General features: G+C 48.8%; 1 protein-coding gene across 1 annotated transcript in view; it reads left to right on the top strand.

Annotated features, from left to right (window-relative positions):
* The window catches only part of PKP1 (plakophilin 1), a gene marked incomplete at its 3' end in the record, with an annotated part of 47,001 nt that overhangs the window by 3,492 nt on the left and 21,599 nt on the right, over positions 1-21,910 (top strand). The window contains exon 2 of the mRNA XM_081298249.1: positions 6,864-6,970. Within this exon, the coding sequence (XP_081154375.1) occupies positions 6,864-6,970 (107 nt within the window). The remainder of the gene's footprint in view (positions 1-6,863; positions 6,971-21,910) is intronic.

Below are 21,910 nucleotides of genomic sequence, written 5' to 3'. Positions count from 1 at the left end.
CCCCTTCTCAGAAGTACCATTTCCTACCTGCAATGCAGAGTCTTTATTACCCTTTGCTCAGAGATCTGCTTGGAGCAACCATATTGGGGAGATGCCCAGCTTGCCCTCCATACCTCTTGTATCCATCCAGGCTCCTAGGGGGCAGCCTTGGGCCAGCTCCATAGACAGCGTGGTGAAGGAGTGCCCTGGGAACCCCGCCTCTGGTGGCTTTTTGTGTTTGTGTTGGGTTGTGTCTCAGCATGAACCTCTGCCCGAGGAAGGTTCTGCTCATTCTGCCTTCTTGAAAGTTGCCCTTACCTAACCATAGGCCGTGGCTGGGCGTCACTCTGGGGTTGTTTTCTCAGGACCCAAGCTGAGATGAGAGATGATAAAGGGTATTTATGCTTTAGCTTGTTTCAGTGGCAAAACATGCTAATTAAACTTCAAATGAACTAATTCTTTTTTCTTTACCATGTACCTTGGCTTGAAGTTGGGGTTTTAGTCAGAATTTCTGGTGGCCTGTTACAACACATGCAAAAATGCCGAGTATTCCCCAGTGTTTGGAGGCAATTGTTGTTTGTTTCCATGGATCCCGTCCTGTGCTCCGCTCATTGGCAGAAAATTTTTAAAAATCCAAATTCCTTCCCCTGTACCAAATTATATATATCAATATGCCCATTGTTTTGGGTTTAAAAATCTGAGAAGTACTTCTGTGACGAGGTGGGACTTCTGGAAAGGTGTAAGATGTTTGAACAAAATGAAACAGACAAATATTATTAGATATCTATTCAAAGTTCTATATAGGCGTATGCCACACATAACATAGCACATTATGTATGTTATGTACACATACGTATAGACAAGCACACACATGCATGCATACACATCACTGCATACACACATGTATGCACACACACTCAGCATGTATGAATACACACACCCACACATGTAGACACACCTATAGCCATATAAACATGTATTCCCACACACATACACAGCACACATGCACACACACACATATATATATAACACACTCCCCCACATGTTCACACACCCTTGCTATGAACATATATACACGAGTACGCACACATGCTTGCACACGTACACACACCTTGCAGCATGTGTTGTGGCAGGAGCCCAGCCTGGCCCCTGCTGCTGGCTGGTGTATGGTGCTAGACAAATCACTGCCTCTCTCTGGGTCTCTGCAACTGTCAGATGGTGGCTTAGATCATGTCAGAAGAGCTTTGTGATGGCAAATCTCTTTGGAAGCAGATTTCCTAACTTCCTACCTCTGCAAACCCTTTGCCCAAGCTGCCTGCAGAAAGCTCCTTCCCTCAAAGCACAGTGCTCTTTGAGTTTCTTTTGCAAACATCCTAATATCCAGAAATAAAGTTCTAATCTCAAACTTGGTTACACATTGGAATTACCTGGGAATTAAAAAATGCAAATGCCTGGGTCTGGCTCCCAGAGGTTCTGACTTAATCAATATGGAAGACAGGGTGGGAGGCAGCACTTTAAACTCCCAGGTGATTCTGTTGTGTGGCAAATGTCAGGAACCAGTGTTGTAGTCCCCAACCTTCAGTCACACTTGAGCCTGACACAAGGGATTGCCCCTGTACCCTAACATAACACCTCTCTCTCTCTCTCTCTCTCTCTCTCTCTCTCTCTCTCTCTCACGCATGAATGTGCACACACACATCTAATATAGTAGTTGCTGGTGATGGGTTTTTGCTCTGACCTCCACTAGGAAGCCACGTCCCATTCCTTGCCCACTCTAACCTACTGCCCTGCCCCCTGTGGCAGGCCTGTCCCCACAGGATGCTCCCACGCTCCACCTAGTCCTTGGGTTTGGTGGTGGCCATGCTTGGATTATCAGAAAAAGCCACAGATTCTGATAGAGCTGGGCTTGACATGTCCCAGCAGAATCCTGGGGAGTCACGTGTGCTGGTGAGGGAGAGGAGAGAGCACCCAATTTGTTTCGGCATTTCTATTCTCTGCATGTGCCCAGGTAAAGGCCAAGAACCACACCAGAGTGCCTGGTGAGGTTGTACTGAACTCCTCGCCTCCTCAGGCTCCTGGAAGCTCCAGAGTGGGGAAAGCAGTCCTCAGTGCTCCTAGGAGCCAGGTAGAGGGCCAGGAGATGGCCGGCCACTCTCCCTGTTGAGACATGTGGCCTGTCTCTTTCATACAGCCCAGTCCTACCCACTCTTGAACATCTCTGAGGGATGTTGTCTCAGAAGAGTCTTCCTGACAATTCTTGTTTCCTCATTTAAAGTCCCCTTGCTATGGGCCTTGCCCTGGACAGAATGGGTGGAGGAGATTTTAGGGAATGAACTAAAGGCATTTTCAATGCTGAAAGCTGATGGGCTTCTTTCTCAAGATCTTCATGTTGAGGGATAGTTGGGTTTGACTCCAATGCAGAAGGAGCCAGAAGAGACCTCAGTCTTACATAGGAGACAGAAGCAGCAGAGATAAACCTCTGGAGAAGCTGAACTGTGACATGTCCCTTGCCCAGCAAAGGGGATAGATTTGGGAGAAGGGGAGAGCAGAGGGGCTTCCAGGTGCCTTCTTCCCCAGGGGACTGCTTGTTGGTCAGGCAGGCCAGTGTCCTGAGAGCCCTGGTCCTGGGATGGAGAAAGGTGGATCTAGTTGATGTAGAAGATCCTAGTTTGAATGGGGGACACCCAGGCCCTGCTTTCTGGAGGAAGGCTACATAGGACACACCCATGAGTACACACACACACACACACACACACACACACACACACACAGAGGGTATATAGCACAACACCCCAAGGGACCCACAGAGTAAGCAGTGGTTATATTGAAGGGCTTGGAGTGCTCGGGGCTGGGTGGGGCCACGTTTCTTAGCTGAATTTTGTGCAAGGTTTTGAATACAAGGAGAGGGATTGGCTAATAAGGAGAGAAAGAATGTTTCAGGTGCAGTGGGTGTGACCTACTTGAAAGCCTGGAGGTAGAAGAGGATGAGTCACCCTGCAATGGTTTGCCTGTCCCCATGGGAGAGACAATTCAATGTATCCTAACAGGGAGCTGCCTCCATTTTCAAAAGTTTTTGTAGGTGAGAAAGTTTGGGTTACCTCTATGGGCATAAGAGATAATCAGCTGGTCCTTGTCCAAGGCACCCAGGGGAAGCTGCATGCAGAAATTGATCTTCCAAGTGGTAGATTTTCTGACTCAGTTTTGCACATTGAAATTTCATATTGGCATAAAACAATACAAGCTCTGTGGACAGACCAACCCCAATTGCTTGTATGTTAAGGAAAGCAATAGATGCTCAGAGGTATTTGTGTGTTGACCTTAGGGTTTCATGGGTGGGTAGATGCCTTCTGGGGATGACATGGAAGTTGGACTGGCAGCCAGCTTCACTGTGAAGCCACCATCTTTTTGCTCATGGTCAACGCACCTGTTTGGAGAGAAGAGTAGGAAGGCATGTGATTGGCTGAGAGGATGGTGGTGATTCTGTGGAGTGACCTGGGAGCAAGGACCATCTCTCTTTACCTCTCCTAGAACCAAGAATCCTACTCTAGGGAGTAGCTTTGGTTGTCTGAAACTGCACTCAGCTCCTGTCTTGTCCCATTTTATGCCACCCATTGGAAACCTCCTGGGTGGAGGAAGCCCTGGTTGAGTAGAATTCAGAGACCCTCATCCCATTTGGCATTAAATGGAGACGCTGAGCATCTAGGCACCAGGTATCGGAGGCCTTCACCACAGGGCTGGGCAGGGGAGAAGAATTGGTCAACAGAAACGGCGCGCTTGCACCAGTTAGATCCAGTCCCTGCTGGAGCAGTGCCCTGTGCCCCAGATCCTCAAGAAAGTAGAAATATGATTCTTGCTTTGGAAAGTGCCCAAAGTACCTGGTGGTAAAGACTGGTATAGACAGAAGACAGAGATGGAGGTATCATTAGTCAGGAAAGGCTTCCCAGAGTGAGTCTGTAGAAGTGGGGGAACTGGGTGGAGAAGGGGTTATCAACATTGACCTCATTGAGAAGTCCCATGTTCTTGCTGTTGAACTTGGCTTTAGAGGACATTGCTTACCAGCCATAACTCTGGGGTCAGGAGCAGGGGAAACGGCTTTTCTGCGTGCGTAGGTCTCTTATAGACAGAGCTCACCTGCCACCTGACCACTCAGTTATCTAGCACACTGCTGGTGTGACTTCAGGTGTATGGCATCTCTGGACTCCCCCCTCCCTTGACGCCATTGCCAAAAGTGCAGCTGCCTTATGCCAGAGAGGTAGGACTGGCTGGTGTGATGGTAGCCTTGCTCTCACAGGGAGCCAAGCAGTCCCCGGTTGCAGACAAGTCTTGAAAGACAACTTTAGCAACTTTCTGGAAGGGCCCAGAGGCCTTGGCCCAACCAAGTAAAAGTTACAGTCCACACTTCTTGTCACCAGAACAGAGTTATGGCTGGGACATGGTCACTGGTTTGGGGCACTATAGAGCATCCCACCCCTGCTTCTACATACATGTGTCCACCCCATCCCTCCATAGCATCTGAGCCCCCCACCTTTTTACTGAGAAAAACATGTGAGAGGGCAGCAAGGCAGGTGTAGGGTGTGGGAGGAGGAGGCGCTTCATCTGAAGACCTGGAGGGAAAGTCCCGTCAAGCTGATCAAGGGCGGAGGCCCCAGTGGGTACCTTTGGGGGATGCCTCTCCAAGTCGGAGTCCCCCCTGGGGCTCCATAGAACCCATCTGTCACCACCCCAGATTTTCCATCTGGAAGCAGCTGGCTGACCCATGCCTGCCCTTTGGAGAGAAATACCTCTCATAAGGTGAGAACCAGGCAGACTCTGGCCTGCCAAGCCTTAGCAGGGATAATAATGGGCTGGACAGAGGGGAGGCAGGGACCTGGCTATCAGCTCCCTAGAGCCCTGACTGTGTGTGCCTGGCTGCACCCTCTTCTCTGTGAACTAACTAGTTCTGGGTGACCGATCCCACAAGACTCCTCCAGTCTTCCCAGAGAAGCAGCTGCAGAGAGGGTGAGAAGCTAACTGGCTGCATTATCAGCGGTTTGGAGTAAGTCAGGGCCCAGTGGGCCATAGCAGAGCCCCAGGGCTTGCTCAAAGGGGAAGGTCCTCAGTAGTGAGGCCTGGACCTGGGCCTTCGAGGATTTCAGGCATAGGGTTCTCTGGAAGAACCTTGAGGCAGGTGGCAAAGGAGGCGATGGTTAGCTTTAGATGTTTGTTCTTCTTCCTTGAAAGCTGAGCTTTGTCTCAGGAGAAGTCCGGCCCTTCTGAATGCCGTTGAATTTGTGTCACTATAATAATACAACCAGGCAATACTGGAGCTCTATGGGGCCTTTGGGGTGCAGAGAAGCCAACACCCTCTTTTTACAGAAGAGGAAGCTAAGATCCAGAGAAAACATGTCACTTGCCTAAGTGCCAGACGGGATTGATTTCAATAAATCTAGTCTCTTGTCCAGGGCAAGTTGTGACTGCCACAGCCCAATAGCCTTAATGTTCATCGGTCTTCCATGATAGGGAATGGGAGTTAAGGGAATTGCCCTCTTCTGTGACCTATGTATGGGCATATGGCACTGGACAGAGGAGGTATCCCCAAGAAGAGATGCTGCGCCTCTGATATTCCCATTGACCTCAGCTCAGACCATCCAGTCGCTGGGAAAACTCTTGAAGTCTCAGTGGGTATGGCAGAAGAGGAGGGGCTGATAGGCCAGGGGACACCACCAACCAAGCCCTCTTCCCCCTAGACAGGGTTTCAAATAGGGAGTGTGACAATGGCTTTAGGAAAAAAAAAAATTGTGCACATTCCTGCCAGGAGGCTCTTGTTGGATCCCTCTTACCTTCATTCCCAGAGGCCATATTTAACAAGAGTGTACAGAAAAATCTGCTCTAGAAGTCTGGGCCTTGGGTCCATGGCTTGACCCTCCTGAAACTCCCAGGGTAGCTGAGGGAATGGGCAGTGATGGATACAGAATTCAGGGCAGTATGTGTTCAGAGGCTGATCAGAATGAGCTTCCCGGAGGAGGTGAGTCTCGAGACCCATGAGAGTCAATGGTTGTAACCCAGGAGGGAAGGCAGTTAGCAAGGGAAATGGAGTTAGCAAAGTCATAAGAGAGTCCTGAAGAGTTGGGGATGTCCCTTAGAGCCCCCATGCCAATCTGGTGAAAGGAAGAAGTGTGTGTGTGTGTGTGGGGGGGGGTCCCACCAGGAACCCAAAATCTAGTTTAGCTTTCTGTGATTCAAAGCCACTTTACCCCTAATAACCCTAATGACACTCTGTCTTCCCTTGGAGCCTGTCATTTGTGGGTCTCCAAGCACTGTGAAAACATTAATTAATCCTCACCGGTCCTTTGAGGTTGATCGCTTCTCCCTCTTCAGTTGGAGAGCCTCGGAAATGAAGGAAGAGGCGGAAGGTAACCTGGTCATCTGTTGGGGCTGGGCTTAGGTTTGAATCCAGACTCTCATCAGCCTTCGCCGTTCTGTGGCTTTGACCTTGAGGCTCTGGACCTGTAATGTCGAGATCCTGCCTGTCTTCCCCAAGTGAGAAGCTGATCTTTGCGGAATACAGAGTCATGATTCCCTGGACTGGAATAGCAGTGCTTCAAGACCCTCTGGGCCACCTCCTGACTTGTATGTGTCAACCAGCCTCAAGCCACAGGGAAGCTATTAGACTCTCCAAAATAGGTCACCCGAAACGCTCTGTTACATTGTTCCTACAGCAGTCTATGGTGGCCTTTCCCTTGGCCCTGGCTGTGGAGGGAGATGGAGATTGCCCACCCTCCTCCTTCAGGAACTCAGGTCAATCTCCTCCATGGGCGTGGGAGACCTGGATGCCGGGGATGCCCTAGGAGGATGGGGGAACATCATTGCCATCCCTGTGGTAACCCCCTTCCTTTGCTCTCCAGGTTCCATGTACGATGGCTTGACTGACAACTACAACAACTATGGGACCACCAGCCGGAGCAGCTACTACTCCAAGTTCCAGGCAGGAAATGGCTCGTGGGGCTATCCGGTAAGGGACTGCTTCCATTCAAAAGGACCTGGAATGTTTGGGGGGATTATTTGGGGTTCCAAGTGAAGAAGGCCTGCACTGGTTGCTAAGAAATAGTTATATGGGTCTTGGCTAGTGGGTCAGGGGTCATCAGTTCTGCAGTTCTTTGGTAGCTGGTTCAGCATGTAGTCTCACCTTTGGCTGGTAGGTTATATCTGAATGAACATTTTAGACAAAACATAAAGAAGAAAGCATTTAAAAATCTATTTTCCTACATGTTTGACTCAATCATGTATTTGAGAGAAGTTTGAATTCTTAAGGCCAATTTATAGACCTGTTTAGCTGTTTCTAGGAAAATCCTGAAAAGTGTTCCTTCTTTAGTATGTACTGATGGCCAAGGAGGGACTCCAGAAGGTCCTCTGAGGTCAAGAGAGCATGTCCACTGCAGCGACTCCTGCAAAAAGGGGTAGGTGTAGAGTGAATCCTTGCTTGAGTTTTAAGTCAGACAAACTTGGGCTCACATTTGAGCTGTCACTCACTAAGCTAGTGACTTTGAGTAAGTTACTTCAACCTCTGGCCTCGAGTTCAGGTAAAGCAGACATTACAAATTCTACTTGGGAGTACTGTCAGGATTAAATGAACTAGTGTGCATTAAAAAAAACAGATTACAACAATTCTTTAAAAATTCATATGGCTAGAGATTATTCTAGATCCTTTAATCCTGATTTAGTCTCTCTCTTCTTTTATGATTTCAACCCACTTTACCCATCTGACCATTTACTGAATATATTTTTACTGAGGGGAACTCTGTGCCAAGCACTTTGGTAGGCACTTTTGATATAATTGTACAAACCAATACAGTTTTCTTCTACTCTAAAATCAGGGGTACCAGGCACTCTGAAATTCTCCCAGTCCCCAAACTCCGACTTTCATTTATTTTCACTGATCTGAATTTTAGCATGCCTTGTTCTTGGGGATTATTTTGTGAGACATTTTGGAGATGGGAGTGAAAGTCAGTTCCGGGGCTCTGTCTTCTTGGGGCTCTGGATCAGTAGCATTTTCTTCCAATCCTGTTGCTCGCAGATGCCACTCCTGATTGTCAAAGATACTGGGTCACGGGCTAGGAAGGAGGTGGGTGGTTTATGAATGTGGTGTTCTTTTGTCATTGGTTTGATTCAATTCTTTTTTTAATATTTATTTTTTAGTTGTAGTTGGACACAATACCTTTATTTTATTTGTCTTTTATGTGTTGCTGAGGATCGAACCCAAGGCTCCACGGGGGCTAGGTGAACACTCTACCACTGAGCCACAACCCCAGCCCTGTTGATTCAGTTCTTTTGGGGACTAATATTTAGAGGCTGTGTATTTTTCACGTATTTGTTGGGCACTAAAAATAAGATAATTAAATTTGCTGCAGTTTTTCCATGATTTCTTTTTTAAATCCTTCCTCCTGTATCACAATATGAAAATTGGAACATTTAATCAACAAAGCTGAGATTCTCATGACCTGTGCTTTTTATTAACTTCTTAGACTTAGAACCAACCTTTTCATTTATCAATATCCCATCACTTTAAGCTCTCTTAGGTACAGTATTCCTGCTTACATGTATCAAAACTCATACTGAACAATGAGCTCTGGGTTGCAAAAGAGGATTTACTTTTTGCGCTTGCCTACAAGTCTTTGTCCAAAGTTAAACAAAAACACACACAAGTGCTACCCGTGATTCTTTTATTTTTTATTTTTTTATTGATTATTTAAAACATTACATAGCTCATGATATATCATCTTTCATACATTTGACGCAAATTGGGTTTTGAACTCCCATTTTCACCCCAAATACAGATTGCAGAATCACATCTGTTACATATTCACATTTTTACATAATGCCATATTAGTGACTGTTGTATTCTGCTACCTTTCCTATCCCCTACTATCCCCCTCCCCTCCCCTCCCCTCCCATCTTCCCTCTCTACCTCCTCTGCTGTTGTTCAATTCTCTCCCTTTTTTCCCTCCCCCTTGCCCCTCATAACCTCTTATAATTTTATGTATCATTGAAGGTCTCCTACCATTTCCATAGCTTTCCCTTCTCTCTCCGTTTCTCTCCCCCCATTCGTCTTTGTTTACTGTAGTCTTTTCCTCATGCTCTTCCTTCCTGTTCTGTTCTTAGTTGCTCTCTTTATATCAAAGCAGACATTTGGCATTTGTTTTTTAGGGCTTGGCTAGCTTCGCTTAGCATAATCTGCTCTAATGCCATCCATTTCCCTGCAAATTCTATGATTTTGTCATTTCTTAGTGCTGCATAATACTCCATTGTGTATAGATGCCACATTTTTTTTATCCATTCATCTATTGAGGGGCATCTAGGTTGGTTCCACAGTCTAGCTATTGTGAATTGTGCCGCTATAATCATTGATGCAGCCGTATCCCTATAGTGCGCTCTTTTAAGGTCCTCATATCCATGATTCTTGATGTCAGCCAACACTCTTAAAACAACATGAATACAATAGGGATGACTGAACCCAGGAAGCTGGCAGATCAAACACAGATGTGAAAGGGCTTTGACACAAAGGGTGATGGCCAGAAAGACCCTGAGAAATTGTCTTAGTAATGTAGGTAAAGGGATTAGGTGAAACCCAAAGAAGACAGGTTGCTGGACCCGCAATCCAAGTGAGTAATCATGCTGACACTAAAGATGTTATGTGTCCTTACATACAGGATGTCACCAGGTCAGAGCTTAGAAGTGTCACATTCTACCCTGGTTCTCTCACTCTTGGAACCACTCTGGGCATTAGTTTTCTCATCCCTAAAGTAGAAGTGTCTGCTTTCCTTGCAGGTTGATATCATACCACAATAACTGTGAGTGTTATCCAATGGACAGTGTAACCATGGAAATCTGTAGAAGAACTCTTTGGGAGGAGGTGTTTCTGAAATCCATCCTCATGTGGCTTATGTTGAGTGCTTTGTTTCTGGTTAATTAACTCAATCCTCAGCTGTCTTGCTGACTTTAATGCTCCCACCCCTCCCTGTGCCCATTTTCTGACAACCAGTGAAAATCTCTTTCCTTCCCCGCACCCTCAGGCTCCACCCTCCTCACTCGTTTGCTGGCAGGATGGCAGACATGACTCATGACAGGGTAGCTGCTGAGGCACGTCCCGTCTCCTCTCAGTTCAGGAGAGGCTATGGGAACAGGGAAGAGCTGAGCACACACGAGGATTTGGCAGAGGGAGGGGGCCAAGCAGAGGAAGTGGAATAATTGATATTGGAGCCAGACGTATAATCAGTTAAGCACTGGGCAAAACCAAATGGTGGGGGGGTCCAGATTTAGGGAGAAGAAGAGTGGGGGAAAAATGGTCATAGAGATCTGTGGCGTGAGATAATCCCATGCCTGTGGGATTTTCCCATGGATGGTACACCTGGCATGGAATATTTTATTTCCCACCCTCTAGTGAAACCAATATGGCAGGTGAAGGCAGGGAGCGTGGGGAGGAGGGTGTGGTTCCCCTGCACAGCGTCGTCAGCATGTCTTCTGAGAGCTGAAGAGGGACCATTTCCTGCAGACACTTTATATTCACTCAGTCAGCCAACTGCTATTGAGCAATGGCTGAGGCATGGCAGTAACTGAAGGGTGCTGCAGAGACAATTGAAAAGACTCTGGCTTTGTCCCCACTGAACTTCGAGTCCTGTTGGGATAAGCACAGAGGTCAACAAAGAGAATGCAGGTATTTGTTGCTAACTCGAGAATTCCACTAATACCGTCCCTGCTCAAAATCTCAAGATGTTTCTAGAACCTCCAAACAGTTTTACTTTTTATTCTTTTCTTTTTCTTTTTTGAGATGGGATCTCACAATGTTTCCCAGGCTGGCCTCCTGATTCCTGGACTCGAGCAATTCTCCTGCCTCAGCCTCCCCCATACCCCCACCCCAAGTAGCTGGGACTTACAAGCTCAAAACACCATTCCTGGCTTAAACATTTTAAAATAGAGCTGTCTGTAGTGTACATATTTGAAGAGCCATACAAGAACCAGTCTCATTTCTTTATGGTCATGACCTGTGTTGGACCAGAAAATATTACCCACTTTAAGGACTTCATTCCTCAAATTTGGCTCCAGTTCCAAATATGGAAACCATCCTCAAATAACAAATTTTTGTCACCAGTGAGCAGATATTTTATTTAAATATATGAAGTATTACCTTAGAGTTTTGCTTTATATTCTGTCATCAATAGCCTTTTAATTTAAAAAATCATACTGTTTATAAACTATGATCAATCACCTATACCATAGATTTAGCAATTGACTATAGAGAGTCTTGTAAGGCTTAAAACAAAGTCTGACATACAAAAAGCATGGGTAGGATTAAGGAAAAGACTAGTCCAGAGAAATTAATTGGCACAGACCGTCCTTGACTTCTGGCCACTCCAGCCTCCTCCTTCAGAGACCAGGATCTGCTGGAGAACAGTGTTGGAGCCCCAGAATCCTGAAGACCTCAGCGATTGTAGGGAGCTGGCCAGTTGGGGCAAAAGATGGGGCTGTTGGTAGCCCCACTACCTGGTTTCTCAGATGGACAGAATCAGCTCCAAGGCTCTGGTTCTCAGAACGGAACTCATGGATATTAGAGTCCCCACAGGGTTTACATTTTGCATTGAGGAAACTCAGACCCAGAGAGGACAAACTACTCCCCGAAGGTCACACATCTGCCTAATGGTACAGCTAGGGTCCCTGACCTCTAACTCCCAACCTGATGGAGTTTGGTTATGTTACCCCAAACATTTGCAATCTCTGTGATGACCATTTTATGGGTTTTCACAATCTCCATATTTTAACACTGCACCCACGTTCTAGGGACTTGCAAGAGACCCATGAGTTCAAATTCCTTCATTCCACCCCTCCCTGCTTTCCAACCACTCTACTCTCCTTGGAGGGCACCCTAGGTCCAACACAATAAGCAGGGCATGGTCATGATTTTTTCCCTCCTAGATTCAAGCTGGGTTCCCTTGGCTATAAGCCAAAGTAGGATTCCAGATAAAATATACCAAAGTACAATATTTGGGACATAATTATACTGAAAAGTTGTTTGTTGTTTATTCTAAATTCAAATATGATTCCACATCTTGTGCTGCTGAAGAGAGCTGAGTCTGGTAACCCTAGAGGATAAAAGTAAGACTGCTTTAAGCACTTTTATCCTATGCTAAGGACCCAAGCATAATTACTTTAGGTCACTTCCATTTCTGTTGAGAAAATGGAGGCTTTTGGTCCATCTAGTTGTCCTTATAATGGGTCTTTTGAATACCTTCCTCTGAGTCAGCTAAAATCGGGATGAGGGGAATAGAGAGCTATAGCCACCATGCAACATATGATGGTGAGCGCCATGTTAAATCACTCAACCATGCTCAGTTCAATCCAGCCTGGCATGCTTAAGAGTGAGAATCTCCAGTGGAAGGCACAGCCTTCTATTCCAAAGCTGAAAATAGATTTCTATCACATGGATTGGTCTCTAATGAGGCTGAGTCAATTGGATTATCTTGATTCCCAGGCCATGCATGTGCGATTAAGATAGTAATCCCCCTTTCTACCAACTCTAGTGCTAAAGGGTTTTTCTTTTTTCAAACTAAGAGGCTCATCTTGAGCATTCAGTTCTTCTGGGAGTCCTATCAAGTAAAATATTCTTTGGTTGTGGATTGGACTGGACCATCCTTCCTATGATCTAAACCTTAGAGGAAAGAAGCCAGGAGGTTTAGAACATGGCATACCATGGTGACTGCCATATTAAATCATTCAATCATGCTCGGTTCAATCCAGCCCGATGTGCTTAAGAGTGAAAATCTCCAGGAATATTATCAAGAGAGAATTCTTTGTACTAGATCTTTTTTCCATCCCTTTGCCTACTTGATGTTGCTATTTGATGATTCCATCATGACAGGGTCTTATACAACATGCTAGAGACTCTTACCATGAGGAGATCTGATCTTATCCACTCTAGACTCAAAGCAACCTGCATGAGTCTTATTATAGATGAGGGAACTATGGTTCTGTGAGGCATAAGTAAGGGATGAAAAATCAAACACAGTGCTCTCCAGGTTGGTGGTCTACCCTTGGTCAGAGTTAGTCATGTTGATTGATTGTCCACATGACAGAATCATGGGCCAAGTACTGCAGGGGGACAGAAACATGGCAGGACCCTTGTCCTAGAAGCAGCAGAAAGAGCGTATGCTTACCAATCCACAGCTAACGGAGTCTATGCCCAGTGAGCTCTGGACTTTGGCCAAGAATTTTAGATTCTAGTCCTGGTTCTTCCCCTTAACAAGCTGTGTGACTCTAGTCAAGTTCCTAATCTGGCTGAGCCTCAGCCTGCCCGCCTGTGAAATGGCTGAAAGTTCCTATCTCAAAGAGAAGTAAGAGAGTCATGGACATCATCAGATCGTCAGTGGGAGACCTGGATTCCAGTCTCAGTCAGACAAACTGAGCCTTCGCCCCTCTAGGCTTTGGTTTTCTCAACAATGGAGCAAGACAGTTGGAGTTGATCTTAGCTAAAGACTCATTAAGGGTTTAGTGTGGCTTGAGAGCTGACTCAGTAGCTGCAGGGCCTCAAAGCCAAGCCCATGGTCCCTCCAGGGTCAGAAGCCATGTCAACTCCTCCAGCCCAGCTTTCTGCTTCAGGCCTCCAGATGGATGAAGGCTTTGCATTCCTCTCTGCTTTCATGTGAGCATCTCCAGGCACCAGTTAATTAGCCCTTACAAGGGGAGAGAGAGTAGGACTGCATTTACTTTAGCTTTACAGAGAGGGAAACTGAGGCACAGCAAATAGCTCTGCTGAGTAACTACCCTGAATTAGCACTGAGACTCAACCCTCTCCTCTGCTCCCTTACCCCGCCCCTTCCTAACTCTGAGCACCTCTTTCCAGGTGTGTGAGCTGGCCTCCTTTGACAGTACTTGCTGGGCCTCTGTCTTTTCTTGAAAAGTCCAGGTGAGAGGAAGAGAGACTAGACCACAGCCTCCTGCTCCCAGGCAGGCATGGATCCTGCCCCACGAGGGAGTGATTGATGTGTTTGCCAAGTCAGTGTCACTGCTGCCAGCTCGTGACTCACTCCTACCCAGCCCTAGGAGATAGGAGGGTCCCACAAGGGCCCTAGGCTCTCACCCAACAAGAAAAGGCAATGATCCTACTTGCCAAGGGACAGAATGTGCCTCAGAGAGAGAATGGAGGTGAGTGAGAGAGTTGACAGGGAGGCTCCCGGGGCGCCCCTCCCTGTGGAAGGTGGTGGCCGAGCGTGTGGTATGTTTTCACAGACAAATCACTGCTACGGGGACAACTCCCTAGATTTAAGCTGTGTAGCAAAGATCTATGTCTGGAGGGTCCCCTGGACATGGGCTGTCCTTTATAGGCCACAGGCTTTATAAGCCCTGAGAAGTTTCTGACATTCTTAGGATTGGGGCCAAACTCGGGAGCTTTCTGTCTGTGCCTGCTTTGCCCTCCAGGGGAAAAGCAAGTGTGACTTGAGGCCTCTTCTCCTGACTGAAGACTGGGTAAGCCAGGGAAGCCTGTTAAGTAGAGAGAAGGAAAACCTGGTCCAAGGGCCCATACCCCATCACTACCCCCAGGTGTCTGATGGGACCCTCTTCCTCCTGGGCCTCAGGTGTATCGTCACGTGCAGCTCTGACATCATACTCTGTCCTTCCTTAAGGGAGAGAAGGAGGATGCCCCCACTCAGCCTCAGCACTGGGGGGCTACAAAGAGGAGTCTGTGTTCCGGTGATTACGTGCAAATGGTGCTCTCCCTGGAGGGGGCTCCTCCAGATGGAGGAAACTGGGACAGGCTCCTGAGACAACTGAACTTTGAACTGGAAGTGAAAGTAAAGGAGAAGGGAGCTAGCCTACCAAGGGATGGAGGGTGGAGGAGGAGCGCTCCTGGGCCTGGGGTGCCTTTCTGACTGTTCACAAGAATGGGCATCATCCAGAGGAGGGTAGCTACCAGCAACCCTCCTCTAGAGGTCTTTCCAGCCTCCCTGGTCTCTGGTGGCCAATCCCCAGGGCCCTAGAATGTCGGATGTGCCCCAGAGCTGAGCAAGAGGGCTGCTCTCCCCCCTGTTCTTGCCCTAGGGAGGAGCCAGAACCTCAGGATCCCTGTTCTGGGTGTGTTGTCCCTTGTGGGGGAGGGGGAGGAAGGCCAGGCAATTTGGCAGATTGTTCAGGGAGAGATGTCACTGCCAAGGGACTTAGTATGATAGCAGCGTGGCTTGTGGGAAGTATCAGGCATAGACAGCCCAGGACACAGTCACAGGCATTCTCAGAAGGATCGCAGGAAGGAATGCCACTCTCCACTGAGGTGACAGAAACTTGTCCACTTGGGTAGAGCTCTGACCTTCCGGCCAGGCAGGGCAAAGTCATACTTAGATTGAAACACCTGGGGCTCAGTCGCTTCCGTTCTGACCAGGTTCTGGGAGACGGGTTAATTCTCTGGCTACAGAGAATGGGATAGTGTTGTCTCCTGCAAAAGGAAGTTTCTGGAAAACTTGACCAGTGCTCTCTTCCCCCCAATCCCAGTGCCACCCTTACCCCACCACTGTCACATATTTTAAGTGTAGGCTCTGAAACTTTAGAGGGAAGATTTGAAGAATCAAGGATAATTGTAAGTTTGTTTATTTCACTCCAGAAGAAATTAGTGGAGTCTTGTTTGGGGTCCCTTTTACAGAGGGCAAAAAAATGACACAACTAACAAGTCTTTAGAGTCCTTATAATATAGTTAATAACACCGAACAGATGAAACGACAACACGTGAGAGGATATGATTCACAGCTAACTCCTGCGGCACAGGCTGACCGGAACCTCTGCAGGCCTCTTTCCTCTGTAAATGCAGGGGTCGGCCCAGGCGATCCCCCCCCCCCAAGTGCAGTGCCAGGAATCTTGGAGATTTGGGGACAGGGACCCTGGGGTCTGGGTTGTAAAAGGTACGGGCTGTGACGCAACCTGGGTCCCACTGCATTCTCCCAGTTAGCTCTTGCGTCCTTGGGACCCCAGTGATTTGCTGATCCCTTGAGCATGTGGAGCATTCTGAATCTACAGAGTACTCATACCCTCACGTCCCCACCTGATCCTCTGTGTGAGATCAGTAGGGAACCAGATGTCCCTTTTCCAGTGTGATTTGGAACAGAGCAGGGGCTCCCCTGGTGCTCACAGGTAGATTTGGCAGAACTGAGTCCCTGTGGACTGGAGGTCGGGTGTGATGAGTGAGGGCAGAGGGAGCCAGGAAGGCAGGGGTTGGGGAGAAAGGGGAGTCAGGTCTCTGCCTTTCTGGGAAAGTTCAAGGCCAAAAAAAGCAGGGGACAGCAAGAAGAGCCATTGAAACAAAGTGGGGGCCTGTTGGGGAGGTGTTGGGGGAATCTTCTGATGGCTCTTTGCTGCTTTGGGAATTTTTCTTTTGTGACTGGGCCCCAGTGAGACAAAGGCAGCAGCATTTCCCAAGTGGGTGGGAGGGCCATCCCCACCCTTTGCTAGGGTGAGGCTCGGCTTTCTCCCCCAGGGCCCTGGCAAGTCTCTGCGAGGCCTGCCTGCCCCAGGAGCGCAAACTCAACTGAAAAACAAAATCGTATCAGGAGGCGGGGTGTGGGGGGGTGCATAGAGACACAGGTGGGGAGAGATGCAGCAGGGGCTCCTCCCCTCCCACTCCACCCTACACACCAGGGCGGGGCTGCCTGGAAGGACACAAAGACAGGGCTCAGATAGGCCAGCTAGAGGCTGTGACTTCAGCAAGGGCTGGTTATAGATTGCCCATGCCAGAAGCTTTACAGTAGGGCAGTCTGTAGTTGGGGAGATGGAGGCTCAGAGAGTTAAACTGATTGCCCAAGGCTGCACAGCTAGACTGGAACCCAGTCCCTTAGCTCTTTAACCCAGCTCCTACTCACACTTCCTTTGCCACTGTTCCTTGAACAGAGAGTATTTGAACTCTGATGGCACAATTTCCCTCAAACCATCATACCAACTATTGTTTACCTGTTTTTCAAGGAATTACTTTTAAATTTCATTGCATTTCCTTTGAAAGGAAACTAGATCATTAACTCAAATGAAAAAAAAATTAAAAAGAGAAAACCAGAATCCTTTGCCATAAAGGAAGGCTAACCATGACCTTAACAACAAATAATAATAATTAATAGGAAGAAACAGAACATTATTTAATTCTAGCAAGGTAGGTTTGCCTGAGAGAAAATTTTGGTTTGTTTTGCTCCAGAAAGGGAAGTTGGCAAGTACTAAGGAAACATACTGGCTCCCACCCAGGCTTTCTCTTTGTGGTTTTCAAAATGGAAAGGCCAAGAGCTTTCTGGGTGCTTCAGTGTTAGTTATTGCCATGTTCTTAAATCCCCTAAAGTCACCTGGCAGCTACCAATGGTGCATGACAGCGCATGGGGGAGACTTGGGGGCATTAGCTAATGGTTCAAGGTGGTTTTCCAGTGGTCCTGCAGATCAGGCAGAGGCCCAAGGAGGAAAGCACCCACTGAGACCTCTCACCCAGGCCACCTGCCCACTAGGCTAAATACTTTTTTCAATGGAGCAGGTCCAGATGATGTTTCTGACTGACCTCTGCCGGTCTCCATACCATCAGGGCTTCCTGAGCACTGAGCTCTGTGGGATGACTGTCCTTTGGAGCCCACCTGGAGAGGGTCCTTGGGAAAGCTCCTAGTTTCTTCCACATTCGCTTATGGCTCTAAGCTCCTTTCAGGAGTGCTGGGGGCAGAGCGGGGTTGCTCAGGGCCGGTGCAGCCGAGCCGGGGTCCGTGCAGTGGTGCATCTGTAGTAGGGTGTGGTTGGAGGGACATGAACCAGCCACTGACCCCACCATTGCTCTTGTGGTTCTAGTCAGGACAAACTAGTTATTAAGATCACAGGGTCTCCTTGCCACATGTACCCCTTTGGCCAAAAGGTCTTTATCGTTGGGCTACTAGTAGAATTGTGTCACACAGCTGAGTACGTCTTTTGTTCCCTCCTCCTCCCCCTCCTCCTTCCCCTGCTCCTCCCACTCCTCATACCCCTCCTCATACCCCTCCTCCTCCTTCTCCTACCCCTCCTTCTCCTCCTCCTCCTTCACTGCGGATGGAACCCAGGGCCTCATGCATGCTAGGCAAGTAGTCTACCACTGAGCCACGCCCAGCCCTACCCTGTTCTTGAACATGTCCAAGGACTTCAATATCAGCCAGCAGAGGAGGAGCAGGCATCTCTGAGGCCTGGCATGCCTGAAGAGTGGGTCTTCTAGAAGTTGGGACAGCCACTGGCCAGAGACACTGGTAAAGTTCCTAAAGAGAAAACTTTTGACCTTGTTCCAGTCCCCAGGTTCTCATGTCAGGGCCTAGGATAGAGGTCAGAGACCTGAGTTCTGGGTCAGGGTCTGCTGCGTCTTAGCCACATAGCTTTGGACAAGCCTCAAGTTCTCCAAGTTTAATAGGCTCACAGATCTTTGCCTTAACACTTCATTGGTCAGCTGGGAGAGTGGGTGGTGCTGCGAGGTTCCAACAAGATGGTTCAGGAGGAATGCCTCTACAAACTGTAAAACACCACCCCTGCTAGGGTGTTCTAGAACATGCTCAAGGAACTTCCAAAACCCTCCCTACCTGGAAAAGTGTATATCGCATTTGAGTAGGTGGGCAGTGTACACAGCAGTATGTGAGTGTGTATGCAGGTGTATGTAGGCACGCGCACACCTGCTCATCATTAGGTAACAGCGAAGATTTTTTACCCAAACAACGGAGAGTCCGGTCAAGTGTCCCTCCCTTCACGTGTGAGATTCTTGACTATCAAATTAGGTGGATTCTTTACACCACTAGGTCTCCAGGTAGCTCTTTGGGGTCAGGTAAGAATCTGCCCTTCAGGATGTTTCCACCACATAGCTTTTGGCCGTCCTCTTCTTGAGGCTGGGAAACACCTGCAGGCTCTGTGCACAGCTGGCTTCCCCTTAATGTGCTTGCCAGAATGGGGTTGGGGAGCTGGCCCAGGGGCTCTTCCTGACCTTCAAGTGTACTCTTCTGGGGAGGTGGCCCATTATCCAAGACTGCAGGAGTTCTATCACACTGGGATGCCCCCTTGCCTTTCCCTCCCTGGGATGACCCGTCACTGGACAGTTGAGCTGGCCTCTAGGCTCCAAAGCCAGAAGCCAAGACCTCAGAACACGGGGCTCCTAGAAGGCTGGACAGCTGGGTCTCCAACTTGTCTGAGTTCATGGATGAGATTTGTCAGCTGCATCTGAAGTGACAGACACCTGCCTGGGAGTCCCCTTCCAGAAGGAAACAGATACCTGTGTAGGAAACCTGAGATTCTGATTGCCACATCCATCTTAGGAGTGTCAGGCGCTGAGAAAACCATGCTCCCACGTAGAGGGGAGCAGCGGAGGGGCAATTCAGAGGATCTGCTTAGAGACCAGGCAGGGCGCAGGGTGCAGAGACAGAGCTGGGTGCTGTGGTTGGCGCAGTTATTGGTTTGGACAGCAGATGTTTCTGAGCATCAGCTTTCAGCTGGGCACCTCCCACTGGACACTAGGAAATGCTGCAGTTCTGACCCCCCTGGAGCCCGAGAGGCCAAAAGGCCTCCTTTACCCCAGATTCCTGACCTCAATGAACACCCCCCAGGCTGCAGCCTGAAGCTTTGTAGGTCTCTTCTGTCTGAACTTCAGTTATCTCAAAACTTTAGGAAGCATGTCCTCTGTTATCCACAAATGTTTCTTAGCATTTGCTGATGGATGCACCTCATGGTTTGCACCCTATGGAGATTATAAGTGACGCTGACCATTAGTAACCAGATTTCTAATAAAGTCTACACTCTCAAGATGGGCTTCAGCACTTGTGTTTTTTACGTTTTAAGAGTTCAGGTAACAAAACTTGCCCACCCCAGCATCGGGCTGTGTCAGGTTGCTTTCATGCCTCTTCTGGGTAGACACACATGATTGCCCATCAGCCACTGCCCTTCAGTTGGCAGATGCCCATCGGGTGGCTTCTGGTGTTGTCTCTTACAGGCACTGATGGTCTCAGGGTCCTGGTGATGGAATAGTGGGCACAGCTCCTCTCTGCCTTGGAGGATTCCATAGTGAGGTCCACTCACCATGGCCTCCTCCAAGGCCAAATGGGATTGCTCTCTGTCCAGATCTTCGTGTTTCTGAACAGTGTGGCTGCCCTCTCCAAAGCAGTGTGCCAAGTAAAGAAGGTTAAAAAAAAAAAAAGGCTCAGCCCAGGGTGGAACCCCTGCTTTTCGAGAAGGATTCATGCCCAGAGGAGTCAGGGAGTGACACTCTCCTGCTAAAGTCCCATCTTTGGTGATTCAAGCCCTGGTGGCTCTCATGCTGACTCAGACTGCTGCGTAAGCAGCCACCCTGCGCCTCTGGGAAAAGTCTCCACTCCCTGGTTCCTGTGCTCCTCTAGGGCACCATGCTGGGAGAGGACCTGAACTCTACCAGTCCCTAGAGAAGCTTAGAGGAGAGCCGCCCAGCCCTGTGTGATGTGCACCTTGCTGCCAAGGACTAGGCTAGCTCTGTCCAGTCCCCCAAGCCTGACTGAAGCCCCAATAAGATGAAAGAGGGCTGCTGTGTGCCTACTGCAGGACGGCCCCTCAGTGGGCAATGAGTGGCAGTGGCAGGGGCTAGAAAAATGACATGAAACCTGTCCTCAAAGGGATTTTAATCCAAGTCCTTCCTCAAAAGGGCCTTCCCCCTGCCCAAGAGACAGGAAGACCCTAGGAAGTCGTGTGTGCTCACTTTCATGAAGAGGGCCTGGGGAGATCGCCTTTCTAAAGATGGCCCTGTTGGGCCCTTGGCCGGGTGTGTGACTCCCAGGGCAGAGCAGGGTGTGTCCCGTGGGAGAGCCGGTTTGGCCAGCCCCACCTTGCTGGCAGAAGCTTGGTTTCAAAATGGGCTAATAGCTAAGGACACAGACACTCTTTTCATCTTGGCCTGCTCAGCACATACCAACTCCCAGAGAGCCAGGCAGCTTCTATGTGGTCAGCCAGGGCTAGAATAGAACCCTCTGGGCTCAGCCAGCCCGCACCTATCACCCAAGTCAGGGGGCAAAGGGAAGAACCCTGGTCCATGGTGGGCCGAACCCAGACTGTGCTGCACCCCAGGCAGGCTCGCCCTGGGTGGAACCCTCCTGCCTCCCTAGCAGCTCACTTTGCTTGTGGAGGCTCCTCTGTACCCTGGAGGCTATGGGAACCCCACTGCCCATCAGCAACCAGAATCCCCATCCCCAATATGAATTCTCCTGGCCCCTCATGGGATCCTTTTTTTTAATGCACATTTGCTATGAGTTCACCCCTGTTCTAGGCACAACAAAGGGCATCTTTGCCCCCAGAGAGTTTGGAGGAATGAGAGAAACCTACATTAGCAACTAGAGAGAATCCAAGGCCACAGACATGTGTGCATGTGTCCCGGGGAGGGGGGGATTTTCAACTCTGAGTACTCTTGATATCTGGAAGTAGGGTGGGTGTGGTCAAAGCAGGCTTTGTGGAGATGACAGGTTTGAGAAGAAGCCGGGGAGTAAGAAAGATTTGAAAGAAGGTGGGGGAAGGGAAGCCATGTAGGATAAAGATGAAGCAGGGGACCCAGGCATGGCTGCTGCCGCAGAACAGCCAAGGGAATGTGTCCGGAGGAGAAGAGATGGCTGGACATGCAGGCTGGGCCCAGGGTGATAGCTTGCCTTGGAAGCAGCAGAAACACCTTAGGCTCTCCAGCAAGGCCAAGGCTAATGGAAGCTTTGCCTGAGGAAGGTGGAGTGATATCAGAGCACTGGAGGTCCCCAGGAGTCACCTGAGGAGAGCCACGACCACAGTCTGGGAACTAGGGGTGGCAAAGGGAGGAGGAAAGGATTCTCAGATGGAAGGACAGAAAGATACCACCCTTTCCTGAATGGCTAGTTACTATCCTGTCCTATGACCTTGGGCTCACAGGAGCTCTTCTGGTTTGGAAGACTCTTCAGACTGTACAGTTCTCACTCCA

Source organism: Spermophilus citellus (assembly GCF_964194105.1).
Source record: "Spermophilus citellus genome assembly, chromosome: 6".
Taxonomy (NCBI): domain Eukaryota; kingdom Metazoa; phylum Chordata; class Mammalia; order Rodentia; family Sciuridae; genus Spermophilus; species Spermophilus citellus.
Note: the sequence above shows the minus strand (reverse complement) of the source record. Positions and strands in the feature narration are given on the sequence as shown.